We start from the raw sequence: 18,720 nt of genomic DNA, 5'->3' as shown, positions 1-18,720 counted from the left end.
AGTTTGCCCAAGATGGATTCCCTACCATTTAGCTCCTGAAATGATAGTTTGGTGTGAGTTAAATGCAACATATTTTAAAAATCACAAAAACAACAGGATAAAATGGTCTCTGATTGACCTGAGAGGTCTCGGATATGAACTGAACACCATGATGGTATTCTTGGCCTTAACTTTGACATATGGCCCAATTGTCTTGTTTGCTTTATTACATGGCAAACAAGACAATTAGATCTATATGGAAGCTATCTTGAGTCAATGTCATGATGAACTGCACTAAAAAGAAATAGCTTTGTGAAAATGGAAACATTTTTGAAAGGAATAATTTAAAAAACTTTGTGATTCAGACTGTATGAACCCACACAAACACTTGGATAATTGTAAATTTGTGTTGTTAAACTACAGACAAAGGGAAAATGTAGGGAAAAGATGGATTAATCAAATGTCAAATGCCACCATTTTCTAGTAACGATTTCCTGTAATGATAACGAATTTACTATTTACTGAGTGTATTTTATTACTCACTGTAGAATGAGTTTACTTAAATAGGCAGGGATCACTGCTGGATGACACATGGATCTTTGAACAGCATTTAGCTCGAAGATTTTATTCTTAAAAGTGGTCCAAAGATTTCAGATAATACTTAACAACATTAAATAGTTGTAATGACTTATAATTTATTTAAGAATTTTTAATGTACTTAAGAGCGTTTATTTTTATTGAAGTGTGACAGATGTGTACATGGATATATGTGATGCACACATTTGAAAAATGACTGCATCTTGTAAAGGTTTTCTATATTTCAACTAAGTGGCATGGCCAGTGGTGAGTGTACAGGTGGTTGCTGTTGCTCTCAGGACAAGCGTTCCATGCTTGAGTGGCACGGGCTTTGGGCGGCCATGTGCTTGGCAGGTCAGTGCTGGTCTGCAGAGATGCTCACTGTGAGGACAGTCATGCAAGAAGGATGCAAAAAGAAAAAAAATTCGGCGTAAGGTGCCAGCGTCTCTAGATAGCATTTAATTTGAAAACTTACTGGATTTCTAGTTATAAATTAGATTAAAATCAAAAATAGCGCCGTGGCCCAGTTTGTACCCTGGCGCGTTCAGGGGCTATTCGTGAGCATGAGGCTGAGCGTACCGAATTGTTCAGCCCCAGGCCCGGCTGCCCCCGCGGTGTCCGCAGCCGGGCAGCTCCGCTCTCCGCCCGTGCACCGAAGCCTCGCGGGGCTGCCCCCGCCCGCAGGGCCTGGGGCGAGCGGCGGGATGAGCTCCCGCCCCGGGGCGTGTCACGTACGGCAGCAGGAATGCGGCGGGCTCCGGGGACACGCGGTGCCCGCCCCGCCCCGGCCCGACCCACCCGACCGGCGGGGCCAACCGGGATCCGACCGGGCCTCGCGGGGGCGGGCGCTGACGGCAGCGGCGGCCGCAGCGAGGCGGGCCCGGGCCGGGCCGGGCCGGGCTGTGTTGGGCCGGGCCGGGCGGCTCCCGCCGGCGCTCAGGAGCTCCGCCCGGCGGCCGCTGCGGGCTCCGCGGCGGGCTGAGTGACGTGTCCGGGCAGCGGGGCAGCCGCCGGGGCCCCGGCGCAGCGGGCCGGAGCGGGCCGTGCCGGGCGGCGGCCGCCTCGGAGCGCTTGGCGGCGGCTCCGGCCGCGGCGGAGGAGGTGGGTGCTCGCTTCGCGCCGGGCCCTTGCTCCGGTGTTGTCACGGAAAGTTTGGTCCTCGGAGGGTGGGCTCGATGTTTGGTGCGGAGACGCCCTTCAGGGGCGGGGGCTGCCTCGCCGGGGCTGCGGGGGCCCGGGGCGGCAGCCGCTGGGGCAGGAGCGGGGCACGCATGGTGCGAGATTGTCATTAAATAGGATTTGCCTGAGCGAGGTGGGTCACTGAAGAGAGGATGCGAGGGGTCCGTAAAATGCTTGGCCAAACTTCTCGCTGCTGAGCTGTGGTGAAGTTTCTTCCGCGAGGTTTTCGCGGGGGGTTTCTCGCTTGGTGTTCCGCGGTGTGGGGAGCCGTCGGCTCCAGCTTCCCTCCCCTCTCCATCAGCTACGGACACGGCTGTGGAAAATAGAACTCCCGTGGGAGCTGGAGTTCCTTTCCTTGCCCGTTCTTCAACGCTGGTGTCGACCAGGTTTTTAGTTGGCATCTGCAGTTAAATTGGTTGTCTTGACACAGGGGAAAAATACTTACTCACAATAACACTGTCATTTTATGTATTTTTTTTTCATTTGGTTTCTTTGTAATTAACGGTGCAACTATTGGAGAAGTTACGTAGTTGTTTGTGGGGATCCCAGACCACGTAGTCGCTTTTGCGAGATGCCCTGCGCTTACAGGGTAAACTAAGAAGAGCTTTAAAAGATTGCCCAGTCATGCACTGGACGAGTGAGTGAGCAAGCTGTGTCAGGAGGCAGTACCAAGTGCTGGGAAAGGCAGCTGCTAATAATTTGACTACAGCAAAGGCTTATTGTAAAGATTTTTAGGTGTTGCTTGTATTTTTGGCCACAGCAACTAAATTCTGTCATCTTTCATTTACATATTTCTTCAATCCTTCAATGTTCTTTCTTTCTTTTTTTTCCCTTTCTTTCCCAAAGGTCCTAAGATCATGGCTTTTATCTTGAGCTAGCAGGTTTTCAGTTGTTTAATCGAAATGTAAAAAAGCATCTTTCTGTTTCAGTCTTCCAGTTTAACTGTTAGCATAAAAAGGTGTAGGGTTGGGGTTTTTTTTTTCATTTTTATTCAGGGAATAAAAAATACTGCTTAAAAACTGTTTCATGCTAAATAAATACAGTGAGATTCTGCCAACATATGTTAGTTTGTGGCTATTTTTATTGTAAATAAAATATTTTTTTCTGAAAGCCTTCACTCTGCTTGATGAACCCTAGCGAGCAATCTGTTCTGCAGTAGAAATGAAGTATAACATTTTTAAAATTTTATGTTGGCATTCAGGAGACACAGGTTTATTGCCTGAATGTGGGGACATGTTTGGTACCTACAGCTTCAAGCCCATTATTCAGGTAGAGGTTCTGGCTGTTCTGCTGTTTTCTTCAATGCACTCTTCGTTCTTTTCACTTGGGTGATCTGTTTGATCTTGATAATCTGTCTGACTTGCTTTGTTTAATCCATCTTGTCTTTCCCCCCCCCCCCCCCCCCCCCTTCTCACCCTCAGGCTTAGTATTCCATGAACTAGTTACATGTGTTTATCTGGTTATGAACAGTAGTTCATTAAGTACTACCTTGAAATCTGATATTTCCCAAAGCTTTACTGTCAGATTTCAAGATATTTATAATTTATTCTGTGGATTCCTTAGGTTACCTGTGGCACTGTACATGAGATGTGACTTGCTGTGTGAGTGATGGCAGGTGTCTTGTGGTGCTGCTGGATTTCCAGTGTGTGGGGCTTCTGTGGCTGATACTACAGATGGATGTGGTAGGAGAAAGGACCATGGAAGCAGACTGACCCTTGAGCAATGGGCTGTCCATCACCTCCTGCTGAATGTCAGGCCCTGGCAGCATCCTGGGGGTTTGCCCTTCAGGAGCTGGAATGGAGAGGAGCCCCAGTGCTGCGTGATGGGTGTGTGCACTCTGGCATTGCAGCTCTGAGATGTGGGAGCCAGATGCACCAGTCTTGTGCTATTGGCTCTGACAGGCCAGTTGTGAGCGCGCTGAAGTACTGACAAGGGGGTAGCCTCCTTCCCTCCATGCTGAGGAGCTCTCTGTGACCCTGAGCTGTGCTAATGCTTAGCACGATAGGCTGTGATTTCACTCATCAGTAGACAGCAAAAATCCTTTCCCACACTGGAATACTGTAAAAAAAATGTTATCTTGCCAGGCTGGGCTGGATGTGGCTCTAACCTGGTCTCATGGAAAATGTCCCTGCCTCATGCAGGGCAAGGGGGTTGGAACCTGGATGATTTTTAAGGTCCTTTCCAATCCAAACTATTCTATAATTCTGTGAAGAAATCTCAACAATAGAGGAGTTCTTCAGTTGATCCTGAGCTGTTTAGGAATCACTGCATAGTTTATAAACATTTGAAGGAAGACAACAAACCTGAAAGGCTATTGTTAAACTTCATAATTGTTAACGGAATTTAATGCAATTGGGAATAGCACATCGCTTATTTGTAAAACAGGAAGTCTATTAACTGCTTCTATATAAATTAGAAATTATTTTTAGAATCTGATGTAGAAAATTTATAAACTTCAGTCTATTTCTGAAGCAGCCAGGAAGCAAAAGCTGCAATCCAGAAGAAGGAGGCCCAGTTTTGATTCAGACTTTGAGACTGAGCTTTGTATGTTGTGCAAAGCTGCAGTTAGTTTATTTGTGCATCTGTGGTACACTGTTCTCAGTTTTGTATGTGATGGAGAAGTGAGCTATGTGAGGTACAAATTTTCTTTAATTTACATATGTGGGACAGTAATTTTGTTTCCGCTTTTGTACAGTGACTTCTATTTCACTTTTTTCTTTATTTTATTTCCATTTTACAGTTTTACTTTAGATATTTATAATTTAGAAGGGATCCCTTGGAGTTGTTATATGGTCTCTAAAAGGTATTTTTTAAACTACCTTTCTGTAAGTTCAGCTTCCTGATGGTTTTTTGAGCTGTAAGTGCATTTCTGGACTATCCTTGGATGCTTCTTGTGGAATATCTATTGTGGCAGTTGTACCTTAGAGAAACTTTCTTTGGAGTTATAGTGTTAAACACTGTGAATGCAATTGTTCTTACTTTTTGCACCTTTTGTATGTTATAACGAAACGATGAATGAGGTTTCATTGGTAGTGATATGAATTAGTCTTTCATTTTGTGTGTATTTGACAACATATGAGGGAGGCGTTTTTTATGTGTAAGATCATATTTTGTTAATATCAGCATTTGTTACTGATACTTTTCCCCCACTCCCATTCCTCTTAATACAATGTCATTCTTATTGTTACATCTGCTAGTGGAAAATTAATATTGGTAAATTAATTTCTGAGTCTAGCAGTAGTTTAGTGAGTAGAAAAGCTGTAAGCCTGGATGCTTGGAAATTTTCAGAGATTGGTTCATAAACTGAAGCCTGAGAATTACTTAGGGGAGACTTTGGGAGTATCATGAGGGAGAGAGGCTCCTCATTAGAGGGAGGTAGGAGGCAAATGATCAAAGTAAGCCAGAATTCTCATTGTGGACCTATACAACTAAATCTTGGTGTTCTTTTTGTTTTCAAATCTTTCTCAGTAACGTCACTGCACGTGCGTGCGTGTGGTTTGCAGAACAGAATGTTGTGACTCAAGTTCTGTCACATATCCATGGAAGAAAACTGCTGCATTATTATTAACATCTTTTGAGATTTTCATCTGTTGGACATTTTCTTATTGTAAAGAATCTTGAGTTTTACTTGCATCAAAATATTGTAGGCTATTTAGAAACCAGGAATATGTAAAAGTAGAACTTGTTTTTAAGGGGAGTGATGAGAAGAAATGCTAAACAAGAGTTGAAAAATATGTTTTCAAACTTTTGTTTTTAGATCAAAAACTTGATTCATGTTTATTCTGAAATGCCTGAATCAGCAAGACTGTGGGAAGTGATGCATAACTGCACAACATTGATTATGTCCTACATGTTCACTGCTCAGTCAGGAAGCCTGAAGCTTAATGTCAAATGTGTGGGTGAAGCAGTTAAGCAGAGCAAAATAAATTGTTCTACTTACATGCTGCTGAATAGGGGCATTATCTTGGGAAAATCTGTTTCAGTGACTTACTGTACTGTGCAATACTTGTTACTTGGGACTGAACCATGAATGTGAACTGTTAGGATCCAAGCTCAAGGTCAAACAGTCACTCTTGTTTCTCTTCTGTATTCCCTTGTTTCTCAAAATGCTTAAAAATATTACAGAAATTGTATGAATACTTTTTTCCTTTGAGATATAGACTGGGCATCTCAAAAACTTGCAAGAGAGAGGGTAAACATTATTTCCTCATCTGTAAAATGGTCTAATAACATACTGAGAAGTAGATGGCAATATTTAGATTTCCTGGTAGGATCACAGTGAGTCTTGAGCTTATGTCTCTTGTTTTTATATTTTTCACTTTTCTAAAGCATTCTCAGTCTCATCCTCACTGTCCTTTTAGAATTTCATGCTTAGTATTCAATATTGTTGCAAACCATGGATTGACTAATTTGAGTTTTAAAAACTTCACTTTCAGATTGTAGAAGGTTGAGAGGAAAGATGTCTACTAGATAATTTCCAAATCAAGGAAAGACTGAAGAGTGCTGATGTTTGGACTAGATGCCGAACTTGTGTGAGAATCTAGCTTCCATTATACATTTTTTTGAAGACAAGGGCTGTTCTTGTTCTTTGCAAGTGCTATTACTATGTTCCTTTCTTCCTGTAATTAATGATTTAGCAGCTGTATTACCTGATTTCTGATTTGTTTGAATAAAATTTTGGTGTTAGAAAATCAATGAAAATAGTGTTCTTTTTCTAGAGCACATGTTTTAACTTTGCTATTAGAAATGTATTTCCATATTTTAGTCCATATATTTTTGAAACTTAGTAATAAGATTCTCTTCATATTCTTATTAACTTTATTCATCAGATGAAACATACTTGCTCAACTGGATGATTTTGTAATGATCAGATAGAATGAGTAGTCCTCGATGAGAAACAGCATGGTTACTTTTCCAAGGACAGTAGTAGCCAAAGAGCTGAAAATGTTTAGGTAAAGTGTCTCTGTCAGGACGTGGTTTGCAGGCAGCTGTAGTAACTGAATATTAATTTCAGTGTATCCTTTCACTTATATCATTGGAAACAGTTTCTGGTGGAAATTTTCATCAGTTATCGTCGGTATCTTGAAAGACAACCTATGCCATGTGAAACCAGGATGCATGGATTTAGTGCAAGTTGAAACAAGACATTCTGGTTTTGTAATGAATGTCTGACTAATGTACACTTGGAGTGGAAAAAATGCTTTATTGACTGTATCCATAAATAACATTTCCGTGGCTTTTTTTTTCAAGTGAAGACCTTGATTTGCTGCAGAAATGAAACCCTCCCTGTGACAAAATTATTGTCTTTTACATGTAATGCTGATCAGGATTACTATACTAAATAATATTTTGGTGCATTTTTAATAAAAAGCATTTCTAAACTCTCTTCATAATTATTCTAATTACAGAGGTATTATAATAATATATATACAGTTAAACGCTGTATAGGTTTGCGTCACAATTGAAGTGTACTGCAGCATATGAGAATCTTCTCTAATTAAAAATTAGAAACCTTGATGAGGATATTTCCAATTAAGGTAGTTCTTCATATCCAGCATTGATATGACTAATCTGAATTAAATTTTAAAAAGGAAATTACAGAAATATGATTGCTTTTCCAGATCAAGTTGCTTGATTGCTGTCAAATTATAGCACTAATTAAGAAAAATGCTCTTAATATTAATATGTTTTTATTTTGCTTATGTGTGGGACATGAAGGATCTTGGTCTTCACCCAGTGATGCAGTTTTCCAGTTTGTGTGGCACAGAAGAAAAACAGATCATTCTTGATTTAAAGCATATGATGCCAGTGTTCCCTTTTGATTCTTCAGAGGCTTGCAATTTGTTGCAGTACTCTTGACCTCCAGGGTGGTCTGCAAATTCTGGGGTGATGCCATGCCCGTCTTCTTACTTTGAGTATTCACATAGTTGCCAGGACAAAAGACAGGAGCAAGGCTCATTTATTAAAAAGTCAAGTGTCCTAAATGCATGTTTGGAAACTTCTTCCTTTCCCTTTTTATGCATATTCCTCTCGCTCCTTGAACAGAAGTCATGCCTTTTCTATTTGTAAAGTAAATGTGTTGCTACTGAGCATGTGCTTGTGTTGGATTCAGCAAGGTTCTGCTTTTGCAGAGGGTGATTGTGATCTAGGTGAATGTGCTGCTCCAGGGCTGGAAGCCTGGTGGGATTTGGAGATTGGTTTTGGAGGTGCCTGGCTGGCTGTAACTTGAGGCTGGTAACCAGTGGAGAGCCCCAGCTGTCCACCACAGGATGTGTGCAGTTTAATGTTATGCATGAAGTGGAAGTCCACCAGCCCTTGCTCGTGGAGTTTGCAGGTGACACCAGAGTGGGGGAAAGGGGTGGGCAGTGGATGTGCTTGAGATTCAGGCTGTCATTCACAGGGCCTTGGGCAGATGGGAGGAGCTGGCTCGCAAGAGCTCTGTGGAATTCAGCAATGAGGAGGGTAAGGTTACACACCTGGGAAGGAATGTCTCCTCTCAGGGGAAGGGTTCCTCTCACTCAGCACTTGTCAGACCACACCTGCAGTATGCACACTTACATCCAGTTTTGTGTCCACACCTCGCCCCACTACAAGAGAGATGTGGATAAAACTGAGCAAGTTCAGCACAAGGCTGCTGCAATGTCAGGGAGTGGCAGCAGTGCCCTGGAGGAGAAAGAGGCTTCATGGGGGCCTGGCAGGTGCTCCCACCAGCTGGCAGAATATGGGAAGGGGGCAGAACCACAGGCTGTGTCATAACTGAAGTAAGAGTAGTTCTGGCTAGATAGAAGGACAATGATTTTTTCTAGGAGGACAACAAAATACGGTGGCAGGATGTCTGGCACGGTTGTGCAGTCTGTCTTTAGAGATTTTTTTCTACTGAGACTATCTCAGTAGATAAAGCAGCCTGGTCTCACTTGGTAGTGGACCTGGATTGGGGCAGCAGGTTGGGCTACATGATCTCCTGCCAACCTGAATGAATCTATCAAGCAGTGATTCTGTAATTTGCCTTGCAATAATAATCTGTAGAGGGGAAGAACATAAATTTACCAGTGCTGATTTCACTGTGATCAGGATCCTACGGACGAATCTACAAATGCAATCTTTGCTTCCGTCCTATTTTCCCTTCCTCTAAGTGGTGTACTGAGCAAGAATGTAGGTGAAGAAATGTTGTAAGTAATTCTCTTTAAAAAGAAAGGTTAGACAACTGATCTTCAGCCATGTTTTTGGGGTGTCTCTGTAGATTGCTTCTTTTTCAGGGTGTGTTGTTTCTGTATTTTCTTTGGTCTTTAGCAGGATACAGTTTGGTGTGAGAAAGGGGAGCAGAAAAAGAAGCAAAGTAGCTTTTGTTGAAGTGGATTCTCTATTTATTCTGAAAAATGTGCATCTCTGCAGATCTGGCCTTGTTTGAACTTCTGTAAGAAATAGAATGTTACCCAACTTCAACTGAGCCAGGAAATTAAAAAAAAGTTAATGGGCTTCTCATTAATTTTCTACCTGAACCTATGTACTTCCTTTTTTATTCCATTGCTCGTGATTTGAGTAATTTTCTTTGCTAAATTTAAGAATAAAATCTGTTTAGAACAGGACTCTTAGCCATTAATAAAATTAAATATATATTAAAAGAAATAATGATCTGCTCTTCATACAGACTTTAATGGCTTACAGCATGGGATGGGAAGCTGCCATAATATAAATGGCTGCTTCATTCATACTCACTGTAGACACCTCTTAAAAATTTTACAGTCCATGTTTCTTAGGAATAACTTGTATGGAGAACAAATTGTACAATCAGTTTTTATTTTTTCTGTCTGTAAGAGACCCTTCTTGAGCTGCAGGAGGAAAAAACAGGAAATTAACCTTCTACCTTCTGCCTTCTTCTATGTTGTAATTTCTCTGCGCTGCTTGAAGAGCCTTCATGTCAATTTTCAGTGAGATTTAATTCCCAATGGGAGTTCTGTAGTTCTGGGTGGAAGAAGACTCAATTGGGCATTATAGGGCAATATTCACTAAGTGATGTGGCCACAAAGGTATTTTAGACAGTCAGGGGCTTTACTTTCTCAAGTTTTCTTGTTTGGATGTTATTTTTTAGCTTAATTTTTAGACTTTCAGGCTTTCTCAGAGACATTGCATTTCTGCTTGGACTAAGCTTTCTCCACAAGTCAGTTTACTGGAAATCAGTCTCCTTGATTCAACTTCTGTTTCCTATTATAAAATGTTCGTTGTCTCTGCAGTGTTAAGAATGAAGAATCCTGATGTTGCTGCAGTTCCAGTGCACACACCCATTAGAGAAGGTGTGTGAGTCACCATTACAGTTCTTAGAGTGATACAGCTGAGAAAGCTTGGCAGCAAAAAGTGCCCTTTGGGAGCTCAGCACATGAGTGCTCTGCCCCCAGCTCTGAATGCTGCACTGCCTTGTAGTTTTGGCAGATCTTGTGCTGGTCCCATTTTTGTTACATTCTGACTCCTGCACAAGTAGTGACTGTTGGAAAATAGTTTTGTTGAAGTGGAAATGCAGATGTTGATCAGCATTTGTAATCCTTCAGCTGAGAACTGGTAGTCTCTTGTTTGTCCCACAATTAGAGGAAATCATTGAACTAAATCAGATATGCAGACACAGCTGAGAAGCCTAGTCCTGGAGGCAAAAGGATTTACCAGAGGTTAGGAGAAAGGAAAACTGAGTCTCAAAGAGGAATGTTAACATTCTTCTATAGTCTTTGGATAAGTATAAAGGTGTCTTTGCCTTTGTTTCATTTGCTGAAACTGCCCTTTGCTGTGGAATCAGAATTTGAGTCTCTCAGGTTTTGCAGGTATTAGCACTTTGAATTTGTGAAGTCTGCTGTGAACATCACAGACTCTCACTTCCTTCAGTACCAGCTTCCATGGTCAAAGGTGAGTGTAGCTGGTGGAAAATTTTAAGTGTTGGGAGCTGTCCTTAGGGACCATTTCACACTTGAATGATTTTGGTTTCTGGTGTGAGCCATTGGAGATCTGACTGCTTTAACTGTGGGAGACTTCCCTGCATTAGAAACATTGCCCATGAGCATCTGATTTTAATGTGGTATTTTATTTTGTTTTCTTTTTTCCTTACAAATCAACCTAAAATTTAGAAAGCATTGCAAACTTGCTCAGGAATGCAGTATAATAAGGGACCTGTTGTGGTTTTTTCCTTTCAAAATGCATTCATTTAATATGATTATTCCTGATTTTTAGTGCCAAACTTAGGAAGTTACCAGCTAAACATCTGGAATAAAAGCATGCTATTGTGCTATGAGTAGGGGGTTTTTTTTAACAGTAATCTTGTAGGCTTGGAATGGTTGGGGTTTGCCTACGTAGATAGGTTCAGCTGTAAGTGGGTTGGTAAAGCGGGAACTTAAAAAATTGGGAAACTATCTTTAAATATGAGCAAGAATTGCCCATTCCTCACAGTTTGGCAGGAAAGGACTGGATGAAAACATCAAGTAGTAGACATTGAAAGTGAGGGCCGATGTTTAGACCAGAGGAGATCAGCTGCCTTTTGTCAAAGTGCCCAGGGGCTCCTTGGCCTCTCCCCTGTGTCTGCGCCATGTGGGGCACACAGGGGAAATATGGGGGAGGAGGGGGAAAGGAGACACCTGCAGACCACCTTTGTGGCCCACAGCAGGCACTGCTATCTCTACCCACATCCAAAGCAAAGAAGGTGATGAGCACCAAGTCAGGTGAATTCCTTTCACATCTGGATGTCAATGGGAATAAAGTAACTCTGAGAGCTTCTTTCTGTCCCCTGTTCCTGTGATTGCTGTGGAGTCTGGAAGGGTGAATTCAGAGTCATTAAACAGAGGGTATACTGTGTTTGAGAAAACAATGTTACATGGGAGAGAAGAGTTCCATATTTTTATAACCTCTGTAAAATTTTGAGTATGGGCAGTTGTTCAGTTATTCACAATTTTATTATGAAATATGCATGAATATAATAACAAGTATTTCCTGTTTAATAAGGATTTTTTTCTTTTTGCAGTTTTTTAAAATACCTTTGGAACAAAATCTTAATATACTGTGTTTTAAAAGCTGTTAATTTTTTAAATTTAATTTTATGTTAAACCAAGTAACATCTACTCAGTGGTCTCAATGCTGCATTTGGAATTCGGTGTTCATTGTGAGGCCCCAGTGCAAGTGAGGGACTGGCAAACTGGAGCAAGTCCAGTAAAGGCCACTGCTGTGGCTGGGGGTGGGAAGAGGTCAGGAGGGCTGAGGGAATCGGGTTTGTGTCATTTTGAGAAGAAAGGAATGAGGGGAATTGAATGGCAGTCTTCTGTGTCTCAAGGCAGGGTGGGGAAGAAGGTGGAGCCAGGCTTTGTTCAGGGGTGCACAGCAGGAGACCAGAGGCAATGGCTGCAAGCTGCTGCAGCCCAGCTCCAGTTGGGCTCACAGGAAAACTCTTCCTGGACTTTGTGGTTAAACTCAGGAGCAGGATGCTCTGGGGGGTGGTGAAACCTCCACCTTCAGGGGGTTTCATAACCTGGGGGGACAAAGGCCCTGAGTAACCTGATCTAATTCTGAAAACACCTGTCTTGGGTGTATGAGAGAACATTCAGAAGTCCCTTTCAGCCTAATTTGAGCTTTGATTTTCACAATTATTGTCTAAATGCACCTGTAAGCTGTGCTGTGTAACTCTGTTAGCAGGAGAAACAATGGGAAAAGCACTTGAGCTACAAATGCAAATGTACCATATGCTGTTAGTAAAATTAAATCATCTGCCTTAATCTTGATTTAAACATCTTTGAAATAGTTCTCCTGCCTCTCAGAAGAAGAGTGAAAATCTTCTCTTTGAAATATGGTGCTAATAGAGATCATTCATAAATGTACTGTCTGCTACATAATATGGCTATTATTTTCTTTTTGGAGGGTATTAATGCAATCTGTAATACACAACCTCTTTCCTGCTCCAGGGTTTTTCTCAGCATCTAAAAAGCAGTGAAAAATATGTGGAACTTCAAAATGAGTTAATGTAATGGATAAATCAACCCCTGAGGCATTCTTAAGTGAGAAAGTGTAGCTTTCTTCTTGTGAATAACTGCACTGTTCAGATGGGAGCAAGCAGGTCAGTGGGTAGGACTCTAACACTGGGTCTGTGTCCTTTTTTCTCACAATTCTTGTGTAATTCGAAGCATGTCACTGTGAGCTAGATCAAAATGGAAATCAAGCTCCATGGCCCAGCTCTGTGTCTTGTTAATATTTGCTGCCGAGGAAGGAATTGATTTTAAAAAATCATTGTTGGAAGTTAACTTTGATAGATTTTTAAAAGCTTCTATCATATATTTAAAGAAAAAAAAATCATTCTGAAAGCCTTTTAGCTGCTCTCTTAAAGATGCATTTGGAAAAGGTATTGAGACTCACTTTCAGAGGTTTGCTTGGTATTACATGTGTCACACTTGAAAACCTATGCCCCAGTCATAAGCAGCTTTAAAAAATACAGGAAAACAGCCATTTCTTCAAACCATAACTATCAGTTGTTTTGGCTGACAGTTTTGGTGTGGCAGGATGCATTCCAGACATCTGTAAGCAGGAACACGCCTTGGAGCTCTGCAGATACAAACTGTAGAGAAGCTTTAGAAGGAACACTGTATAGTGAAAGCATATAATGGAATTTATTGTGTTATTGACAGATGTTGGGTGAATCCTTTCTGAGCCTTGGCTCTGAAGCTACTTGATTTTGTCTAAGACTGGATTAAGAGTTATCAAAGCTTAAGACAGTTTAAAAGGGAATTTTGTATGCTCAGTAAATGTAGTTGTTATGAATTGTCTCATCAAAATAGGATCTTGTGCTACCAGAGTTGTTATCCTTCCTGGCACATCTGTCCTGATAATTCACCCTTGCAAACCTAATCTTAGGAAGGTACATTGCCTAGTGCCTCCTAGGGTTGGATCCTTTTTTGAAGCTTTTTTTTTTTCTATTTGCTTTTTCTGTAAGTGGCGATTGATTTGACCCTTGAATCCTGATCCATTTAGTTTAATATTTTGCCACTGTGCCCTGAATTTCACTGTTTCCTTCAATTTAATCTTTTCATATTTGGGCTATGGAGACTTTCCAAGGGCTTGGGCTCTTTTGTTGCCAGCAGAAGAGATAACTTCTTCACATGGACATCTATGGGCCACTCAAGAGTAGGACAGAAAATTCAGCATTGGCTCTTCCACTGTCTTTTGTAGCTTTTGGAAACTTAATTTTCTTTCTCAGCCCTATTTTGAAATCTGTCTTTTTGACATGCTTTCTCTTGAGTTAGAGTAAAACTGGGCTGGGGGCAGAGTGTGTGCTTTGCTTAGTACAGTATGTTTTCCTTCAGGATGATACTGGAATGTCACTATTAAGCAGCATTTTGGGCAAGGTGGGATGATGTCTCTCATGGGTTCTGGCTTTGCTCTCTTCAGTTGAGTATTCAGTACCAAAGTAGGGAAATGCTTTGTAAAGTTACTCTTTTCCTTAAAACATGAGATCAATGGCATTTGAGAAAAGAAGATGAAAGAAAAGATCCCCAGGAAGTTGCTCGCTAGTATTTCACTCTCCTTAGGAAAAGTGGAAGTAAAGGGACTCAAACAGAATTTTTAAGATTAGCAGAACAAAAAACAATGGAAAGAAGCTGTGTACAAATTGTATAGTTAAATTTGTTATTTTTGATTGCTGAATAGAGAAAAGCATCATGAAAACTGATAAGCTTCCTAGAATTTTTATCCTTCACCCCTTCGTGAATATTTTGTGATGGACTACATACTCCAAACAGACATTTAAATAACATATTTTATTAATCTCCTTGCAATTGTCACAGTGGGAGCTGCAGAGTACAAAATAGTTTAAAAACTTTGTCTTTCTTCAGCTGGTTTACTGAGATCATGAAAAGAACTGGCTCCAATACTGAGGGCTGAGTACATAAAAATTTGGACTGTATTCATATTGCAGGAAGAAGCCAGGCAAATTTCCTCTCTTCCATAATGGTATTAGCTAATAGGTATGAGCTTGGCCAAATTGAAAAGGAGTGTCTCAATATTTGGAAATTGTGTTCATCTACAAAACATGTTCCCTTCATTTTTGCAGAATTTTCCAGCCTGCTAAAGGTGCGGTGGATATACTAGAATGGACACAGAGGATTTCCCTCCACCACCACCAGAAGGTAATTAAAATAGTTTGGAGTTTAAGGCAAATTTTTCTGTAAGAATTTGATTGTCTTTCCAGCAGTGATTTTACCTCTGCAACATTCCCTTTCCCCATATCACCCTAAGGCTTGGTCCCAGTGGTATTCTGTTGAAACATGAGCTCCGATCATCTACCCTCTCTTGTTCTTGGGCTTCATTTGCTGGTGTAGTTAGAACATGATAAGAAGAAACATCGGAGCAATTGGTCCTTGCTCCAAAATATGTGTTTTCTATGGCAGCTCCTTGTAGTCAGAGCACAGACAGAGTATTATGGATGCTGGACTAAGGGGCTCATTGTGTAAGGTTAACACTCAGTGCCCCTTGCCTGTTGTATCCTGGTGGCTGGGTGGCCTCTGGTGTAACCCAGGTTTGTGAGGGCGCAAAGGTAGGATCTACAGAGGCACTGTCTCACTGCCTTTTGTGTTTATGCTCAAAGAGAATGTTGCATGTGGTGTTGTTTTTATCCTGTAAGCACATCATTGTATAGTGCTTGCTACTACATATTTTAATACTTAACAGGATTTGGCTTTTGGTAGCTGGATGTTGAGAGACTTCATAGAAGTATTATGTCCTTGTTCTGGTCATCCCAAAACATAAATTTATGGAGATCTGTGGTCGAACCTGCTTTTATTTCATTCAAATTGCTATTATAGTTTGTGTAGATAGGGATTTTTCTGTAAAATATTACCTTTTCCTTGTACAGGACAATATTACTTATGGACTTGCACTTTATTATATATGTTGATACAGATATGTATTAATATATATAAATAATATACATTATTGCTTATAAGACATTTCACTTATGTTCACACAGAACTTACATGAAGCCATTTGCGTATGAAAGCACATTTAATCTTAGTTTTATACAGCTGTAACTCTTTAGAAATTTGGGAATTGTCATTCTAGATCAGAACTGCTTTCTCTCTAGGCACTGCCTCAGATAGAGGTCTGTTACTAGATACTGCCTTGGGAGTTGGGAGTGTGAAAGAAGCAGAAACTTGTGAAATCAGCTTTTAATGGGTTAGATTTCTGGCCAACATTGGCAGTTTCATTTATGCTCTGAGATACCACTTAGGTTATTGTTGGCAGCAATTCCTCGGCCGTCCGTGGCCTAATCCATGTGGTCAGGACCCTGAATTTAGCTCAGTTTTGTTTAGTGACAGTTACTGTGAAACGATCTCTATGGGATAATCCATCTCCAAAGCAGTGTAGTGCTGTAGGGGAAGAGCCATCCCTAAGGAATCAATATTTCCACTTGAGCAGAGGCTGCCGTTTTTCAAAGACAGCCAATAACTGTGGCAACAGCTCCAACTTTGTGCAGCATTTCAGCTGTGGGATAGATGCTCTGACAGGATTTCAGGGTGATGTAGTTCAGTGCACTTCCAGAATTCTAGTTCTTTCTTGGCAAAGGTTTTTGTGACATGTAGAACTATGTGTATCATGTTCTTATTTTCAGACATGTCAGTGCTTAAGAGGCTGGGATTAGATTTTTTTAATATAAATTGAGATTCTGTTACACCTACTTTTTTTTGGAGAGGGGAGGGGAAAGGAGCAGGGGGATGATTTTGAACAGGCCCCCCAGACACCAGCACCAATCCTGGCAGAGTTAAAAAAGTGCTTGGTTAATGCTCTCAGGCACATGGTATTATTCTGGGGTGGCCATGTGCAGAGCCAGGAGTGGTACTTTGACGAGCCTTACAGGTCCCTTCCAGCACAGAATATTCTGTGATTTCTCTCTCATCTGAAAAAGCTTTTATGAAACTAGTGGAGCATGTATGTTTTTTTAGTTTGTCATTGCTAACTCTAAAAACCTATTAAAGGGATTATCAGTGATAATAACACTAAAAGACATTTTAGTTCACTACCTAGCTAATTCTCATTACCTGTTTTGAAGGTGGAAAAGAGGTGAGGATTTGAGGGCCAAGTATGACAGCAAATACACATAACAATTAACAAATGAAGACTTATTTTGCCTGCATATACAGTGGCCGTCCATATGTCTGTTCAGGAGGGGTGAGCAGCATCTATCAGTGCCTTTGGACAGTGGGCACATGGGTGGGTTTTCCTAGCTCATAGTGGGGATGAGATTCCTGTTGGGTGCAGAGCCCTTTGCTACACCATTAAAAAAAATTCTTACATTTGGCATAATGATTCTAAAATCCCACACTGGGGCCATGGATGAAATAAATTGCTTTTTTAAAAAGAAAGTTCTTATGATATTGTGGGAATTTTTTTGTTTACTTATTTTTTGTCCTAACAAAGACAGCTGTAGTGCTGAAAGTCATGTGGGCTCCTTTCTACAAGTGCATACCTTGCATTATAAATCTCAGCTTTATTCTTGATGTTTAATTTTTCTATGGTTTTGCCAGGTAAATTCTCCACGTTTATTTTTTATCAATTTTTTAATGCATGCAAAGGGGAAAAATAGTAGTAAACCTTCATCTTTGTCATGGGGATGTTGCAAGAAAAAAGTTGAAAGGTTGAATAATGTGTTTTCATTAGCCATAGCCATCTGTACCTTGTTTAAGTTAAGGTGCAGTAAATGTCAATAGTGAAGCTGCTTCTGCCACTACTTGATAAGGAAAAACGACATGTGATAAAAGAATGGAATGTAACATATTTTATTTGTTTTAATTTATTTTGCTTATGCAACTTTTCTGTTCATAAGTGTTTGGACATTCCATTCATGCATTGCTAGTCAGGTAGTGACAAGTCTGTGCTGGTTACCTTTCCTACCTCAGAGCAAATTCAAGCAGTGAGTAACTTGGAAAAATTATTACTGTGTGTTCTGTCCTCTAGATTTCTTTAAAAAGAGCTTCTTCTTCAAGCCATGATTAAAAATTTCCTAGTATTTTTCTCTGTGTATGTTGAGGGAATGTATGTTTTAGCAAACAGGAAGCAGTTAGAGTGGGATAGATGCAAAGGCTCCCTTAGCTATGAGCAAAATCCAAAAAAGTACTTCCAAAATGGATACTTGCAATCATAGTGCTAGCTTGTGTTCCCTTCTTTTGTGTGTCTGTATGTATGAATTTAGGTGTGAAGTGCAGGTATTTAGAATTTCTTACATAAAAGAATTCCATGGCTATCTTGTGAAATAAAATAGAGGATGATTCTTGTTCTGTCATCAAAAAATTCCTTTCTTGAAAGCTAAGTGAAAATGGCAGATATTATTGTGACTGTAAGTTGTAATTATGCTTTTAATTGATTGCTGTGATGGAGTGTCCTTTACCAAACACATTTAGACAAGAAGAGGATATGCTGTGGACTGCAGGCTGTGGAGGGAGGGATTACAAAGCTGATAGTTCTAAGAACGTGGCATCCCATTGAGACTGCTGTGTACAGGACTTGCCTTCACACTGAACAACTGGGACTGGAGGCCGGTTGCTAATGTTAGGGTGGTGTTTACGTGTGATGGATGGCCTGTACTTGTGCAATTACTGCTTTATGAGGAGAAGTCATGTCTGGCAGTTTGTCATTCCTCTACTTGGAGAATATCTGGTGATCTTGCGAAGTGGAAGCCCTTTTTTTGAAGTGAGGTCTTTAGAGGCGTTTATCAGAGCCTGTTTCCAAAGGAAACCTGTGTTTGTTTGCCTGGCATGATGGTTGCCTGAGAAACAGCTTCTTGCCCAAAGGAAACTGGGGGTACTTTCTGTGACAAGGAGGTTTAGTTTCATTGTCTCTAAATATGTCTGTTTCTCACTCTTTCTAGTGCATGGCACTATGCCTCAGATGATTTCTCTGTGAAAACTATTAGGAAGCATTGGTTGTATTTCCTCATACTGAGTATGCTTTTCTTTGTTTCCCATTTATAAAAAATTAACA

The 18,720-nt window shown here is 40.8% G+C and overlaps 1 protein-coding gene across 4 annotated transcripts in view; it reads left to right on the top strand.

The window, feature by feature from the left end:
* Window positions 1-18,720, top strand: part of ARHGEF10 (Rho guanine nucleotide exchange factor 10) — a 123,127-nt gene that overhangs the window by 11,942 nt on the left and 92,465 nt on the right. Inside the window, exons 1-2 of one of the 4 annotated variants that reach the window (XM_064707617.1) lie at window positions 1,565-1,656; window positions 14,798-14,873. In XM_064707617.1, coding sequence (XP_064563687.1) covers window positions 14,837-14,873 — 37 coding nt within the window. In that variant the 5' untranslated portion in view covers window positions 1,565-1,656; window positions 14,798-14,836. Of the gene's footprint in view, window positions 1-1,564; window positions 1,657-14,797; window positions 14,874-18,720 lie in introns of those variants that run through there. The other 3 variants (XM_064707615.1, XM_064707618.1, XM_064707616.1) reach the window with 3 other exon arrangements.

This window comes from Zonotrichia leucophrys, chromosome 3 (genome assembly GCF_028769735.1).
Source record: "Zonotrichia leucophrys gambelii isolate GWCS_2022_RI chromosome 3, RI_Zleu_2.0, whole genome shotgun sequence".
NCBI classification, from domain to species: domain Eukaryota; kingdom Metazoa; phylum Chordata; class Aves; order Passeriformes; family Passerellidae; genus Zonotrichia; species Zonotrichia leucophrys.
This window is presented reverse-complemented; position numbering and strand designations above follow the sequence as displayed.